The 4,972-nt window shown below is 51.0% G+C and overlaps 1 protein-coding gene across 2 annotated transcripts; it reads right to left on the reverse strand.

The window, feature by feature from the left end:
* Positions 1-709: 709 nt before the first annotated feature.
* FGF1 (fibroblast growth factor 1 (acidic)) lies at positions 710-4,936 on the reverse strand. Of its 2 annotated transcripts, none has more exons than XM_010017587.1 (3): positions 4,768-4,936; positions 1,742-1,845; positions 710-901 (listed from the first exon to the last, which is right to left on the reverse strand). In XM_010017587.1, exons 1-3 carry the CDS (start codon positions 4,934-4,936, stop codon positions 710-712), a joined length of 465 nt encoding a protein of 154 aa, XP_010015889.1. The 2 variants fall into 2 exon arrangements, with proteins under 2 accessions (XP_010015889.1, XP_010015888.1); XM_010017586.1 differs by having other exon boundaries at positions 710-904.
* Positions 4,937-4,972: the final 36 nt, after the last annotated feature.

Below are 4,972 nucleotides of genomic sequence, written 5' to 3' on the forward strand. Positions count from 1 at the left end.
GCTTTGGTGCCTAGAATTACTTACAAACAGATTGTAGAAGAGATATATTTACTCAATAAATAAATACAAATAACATATGGCAGATACTAGCATGAAATATAGCAATATGGATGTTGAAAGGGTGAGTAAGATGTCCAGGGCTTGGAGCTTTTGGCTGATGTTAGTTTAGCTTAATACACCACGGATATAACTTGAACAGGCTGGCACTCTATAACATGACTGATGCTGCAATGTCAAATTGCTTGAAGGGCATATTAGAAGCTACATACTTAGATGGATAACTATGTTAGCACAGAGTATCCAGGGGGTTTGCCTTAGGATGGCAGGGACAGTAAAAGCGAGCATTCCTCTGGTAACTGGGGTTTCCTTGGGGTGCCCATGGCCATGTGTCGGGGTGCCTGCCCGCAGTGGGTCTGTGCGTGTCCCCGGGACCTGCAGCCTGGTCACAGCACGTACCAACAGAGGGAAGGGGTGGTGGGTGCCGGTGGACCTTGGGAGGGTGTTGGGGCTTTTCCCCTCATCTCTGCAAAGCTTCGTGCAGAGCAGAGGAGCTCTGCTTTGTCTGTTTTGGTAAAGCCTTTACCTAAAGCTCGGAGCTCTAATGTTTGGCTCTGTCATACTAGACAAAAAGAGAGAGAGTGAGGGAAAAGGAGGAGGTGACAGTTGGATTTTGGGGTTCAGGGTCATCTCTGAGCCTCTGGGATGGTGCTTAGTCGGCCGAGACGGGCAGCGGGAGGAAGAGGATCGCCTTCTGGCCATAGTGAGTCCGCGGCCCCAGCTTGCTGTTGCCGTTCTTCTTCAGACCTACAAACCAGTTCTTATCCGCGTGCTTTTTGGAGATGTACGTGTTGTAATGGTTTTCTTCAATCCTTTCAAGGAACAGGCACTCCTCACCCAGTAACTGCTGAAAGAGAGCCCCGGGGAACCACAGTGAGATGGGGCGATGCTGTGGGGAGGAGGATGCACATTCCTAGTGCAGCAATCCCAGCTCAGGAGCTCTCTTGCTGGGATGTGTCTGGACCCACCTCTGAGATCTCTGTGCCCCAGTAAAGTCCATATTCAAAGCGTGGAGGTAAGTAGTTTTAACTTAGTCCCCTAGGATACTCCTGCAGTAATCTATCCATGATCTGGGCATTTTATTGGGCAATACCTGAGCCCAGCCCCACTCCATAAGCTGGTCCTGGCACTGGCTCCTGCTCTGGCACTAAGCTGAGTGTTGGCAGCTGCGGGTTCAGAGTATGAGCACGGGGAACAAAACAGCTCTTTGGGGAGGCTGAGCAGCAGCCTGTGACCAGGATTACGTGTTACACACTTTGCTCTAAATGGGGCTATTCTTAAAGACCCAGATTATTTCTGGTCACTCTGTGCCATACGGTTCCTGGGCACAGGGAGGGTAAGCTGCTGTCTTGCCTCATCCCACTTACTCTGGGATGTTGTGGCTACTGCTGCTGCTGCCTCCAGCACAGGGTTTGGTGCAACCAGGATGCAGAGGAAAAATGTGCAGAGGTCTTTGCTCAGTGGCTGTGGGCCATTGCCTGGGGCTGCCTGGGTGGTAAATGGTGTTATTTGGTTATTTATTTCTTTCCCCCCAAAATAAAGCCAGATGAAGAGTGGCCGTCCAGCTGCCAAAATAACAAACAGAGGCTAATTGTTGCTTGTGGTTTGCATTACTCAGAGCCTCGAGATTTCTGCAAACCTCAAACCCTCTCCATGTCTGGTCCCACCTAAACCTCCTACTTACCGAGCCATAGAGCAGCCCGTTGGTGTCCATCGCCAGGTACTGCCCAGACTGGGTGCTCTTTATATACACCTCTCCCACACTTTCCGCGCTCAGCTGGAGCTGAACTGAAAGTAAAAACAAAACAACAACAGAAGTAAAAAGAAAATAGGAAAAGGGAAAAAAAAAAACCCCAACAAAACGTTGTCAGAGATAACGTCCAAGCTGCTAGGAAAGTGAGCAGGGTGTCTCTATTCTGAAGCCTGGCTCATAAAGAGTTTATAGGAAACAGTACAGAGTGCAATAAAAGTGTGTCCTTGTACCCTCTCCTTCAAAGAAACCCCACAGCCATGCTTTAGGAACCAAAGACCGATTTTTTCCTTATTTTACATCAAAGGAAGGGCAGCCTTTTGGTTAGGGCTCTGGAACGGGACACAGGAGATTGGGGTTTTAATTCTGGCTCTAATTTACCAATTTCTCATGTGGTTTTGACAAGACACTTAAGGAGTGACATACACAGAAGTATTTTGAGAGCTAAACCAGGGACGGGCAGATTTCAGATGCCTGAAAACCCCTGACCCAAAGCATCCCATCCAGCAGTGTATTGTGCGTGGCTTTGTCCAGCACATCATAGACAGATAGTGCAGAAAGGGCTGGTCTTCATCCTAAAAAAATACCACTCCTAGGAAGCCATGAGCCACAGCTTAGATTGTCCTAGTTTGTGGCACTAAGATGACTGTGATACTGAACCGAGAGCTTTCCGTCCCTGGCACTGATCCTGGACCTCAACCAGGAATTCCAGGGCAAAAAAAGCTCCTTATTGGTCTTGTACCGTGGGAGGTGAGCGGGTCAGCTGCAGGCCAGGGTGTCTGCGCCACCTCCCTCCTCTGTTCAGCATCCTGTACCTAACACAGCAGATTGAACATTTCTTTTTGTCTGGTTGCTTCCCCCCCTTCCCGTGGGACGATCTTTAAGGTCCCATCCAACTCAAACCGTTTCATGATTCTTTGATTCTATCAGATTAAAATGATGATGCTGTCCTAAAATCTGCTTCTGAGAGAGAGGAGTGGGGGGGCCCTCCAGCTGCTGATGGGGACACTCAGGTCTCTGGCCGCAGAGGGAGGGAGAATGTCAGGTTCGGGAGCTCACACGCAGATTCTTGTGTTTTTTCCAGGTCTGTACACATATGTGCTTCTGTAAGTAATGGGATGAAACAGAGGAAGTAAGGTTGTTTGTAGAAACGAGCACAGGCTTCATCCTTTGAGGGTTTGCAACATCCTGGTAAGTTTTGATTTCCCAATGCAAGCCTGAGATGCTGCACACACAGCAGCAAAGGGCATGGTGAGGGGATCCTTATGCAGGGCTGGATGCCAGGGCTTTGGAGTGAGGGACCTCTGTTCTCTTCGGAGACCCTCCCTGATTCTGGGGCTAGTGCTGGGCAAGGCAATTTACAATAACAGCATGAATTCTTGATATCTGTCTAGAGCAAAATGCACGGGCAGTTTGCAAAGCCCCAGCACAGGCTCTAATCCAGCCTTGCATAATGGATCCCGGATGAGCTGCGAGTGTTCTGGTGCCTCATCCTCCTCTGGGGTCTTCTCTCCTTGCCTTTACCCCCAGGTTTCCCATCTGGATTTGGCTTGCTTGCAGGCGCAGGGGCAGGACCGTGGTGCTAGGAGGCAGGCACCTCGCTGCAGGGCTGCTCCGCTGGCGCGCTGCCCTTCAGGAGTTTCCTCTGTAAATATTTGTCCGTTCCCGTATCCAAGTTTACGAGATCATTCACAGGAGGTTCCTTTCTGGCAGAGGTTTCCAAACACGCAGCCCCAGGCCGGCAGCTGGCAAGGTGTGAGCGTGCTGGGGTGCAGTGGGGCCGTGGGCAGCAGTTTCAGCAGTGGCTTCAGCTCTCATCTAACACCTTTGCCTGGTGTGGTCAAAGCAAGGGAACCTCAGCACCATGGCTTGATCCTGGTTGTGTGTATTGCTGGCAGGGAAGAGTTCTTGATGCCTTTGGTGACATGGACAACTGCTGAACAGGACAAACACGCTCCCTTCTTTGCTGTATAAGATAATCATAGTATCATAGAATCCTGGAATGGTTTCTGTTCGAAGAGACCTTAAAGCTCCTCCAGCTCCAACCCCTGCCCCGGGCAGGGACACCTTCCACTGGAGCAGGTTGCTCCAAGCCCCTGTGTCCAACCTGGCCTTGAACACTGCCAGGGATGGGGCAGCCACAGCTTCTCTGGGCACCCTGTGCCAGTGCCTCAGCACCCTCACAGGGAAGAGCTTCTGCCTCAGAGCTCGTCTCAGTCTCCCCTCTGGCAGGTTAAAGCCATTCCCCTTGTACTGTTATTAATTTTTTATGTTAAGCTTTGCCCTACATCAGACAGTCTGCAGCACTTTATAGAAGCATTTACAAAAACAGCAGCTTTTGGTAAGCGAGTCCTGAGGCTTCCAAGGACAAACTTTGCAGACAGCTGTGGAGAACGAATATGTTCCACTTGCAAATGGTAGAAAAAGTGTTGGCATCTGCATGGGCAGTTCATGGCAGCAGCATGTCCCCAGTGTCCCATGGACTGGAGCCACCGGCATCACCAGCTGCTGGGAATGGGGATGGGCAAGAGGAAACTGGCTGTGGACGGCCCATTAAACCTTTGTGGCACAGAGGCACATGTGAAAACAAACACAGCAAATGCAAAGATACCATAGAACTATGTGTTGGCTCTGTGTGTGTAGGACGTGAGACTGCTCCTAAGCCTTTTCTTCCAGCTGCCAGCCATGCAATTAGCACTCTGGTCCCATGCAGTCTGCCTGCCTGCGATTCTGCTGATGACCAGTTTCAGCTTTAATACTCCTGCGGATGGGAAATAGCACATGTACCATGCCTGCCCGGGCTGTGGGTGTGTTTGAGTGTGCTGACTCCTGGAAGGAGTGTTGGCAAGAGGAGGAAATAGAATTTGGTACAGAGCTCGTCTTCCCCAGATCCCCCTTCCTGGTTGATAAAATCGTAGGAGCAAAGAGGAGCACCAAGAAGCCCGGCCGGGTTTGCTTACTGTGCTGGTCGCTCCGGTCCCTGGTCCCATCCACTTTGCCGTCTGGGAGGATGCGCAGGAAGTGGCCGCCGTTGCTGCAGTACAGGAGTTTGGGCTTCTTGTAGTTCCCCGGGGGAAGGTTGAACTTCTCAGTCAGGGCAGTGAAGGTGGTGATCTCCCCTTCGGCCATCGCTCAGCCTCTCCCTGCCGCCGGGCTGCAAGAGAC

The sequence above is a fragment of the Nestor notabilis genome, unplaced genomic scaffold (assembly GCF_000696875.1).
Source record: "Nestor notabilis isolate BGI_N333 unplaced genomic scaffold, ASM69687v1 scaffold3147, whole genome shotgun sequence".
Classification (NCBI taxonomy): domain Eukaryota; kingdom Metazoa; phylum Chordata; class Aves; order Psittaciformes; family Psittacidae; genus Nestor; species Nestor notabilis.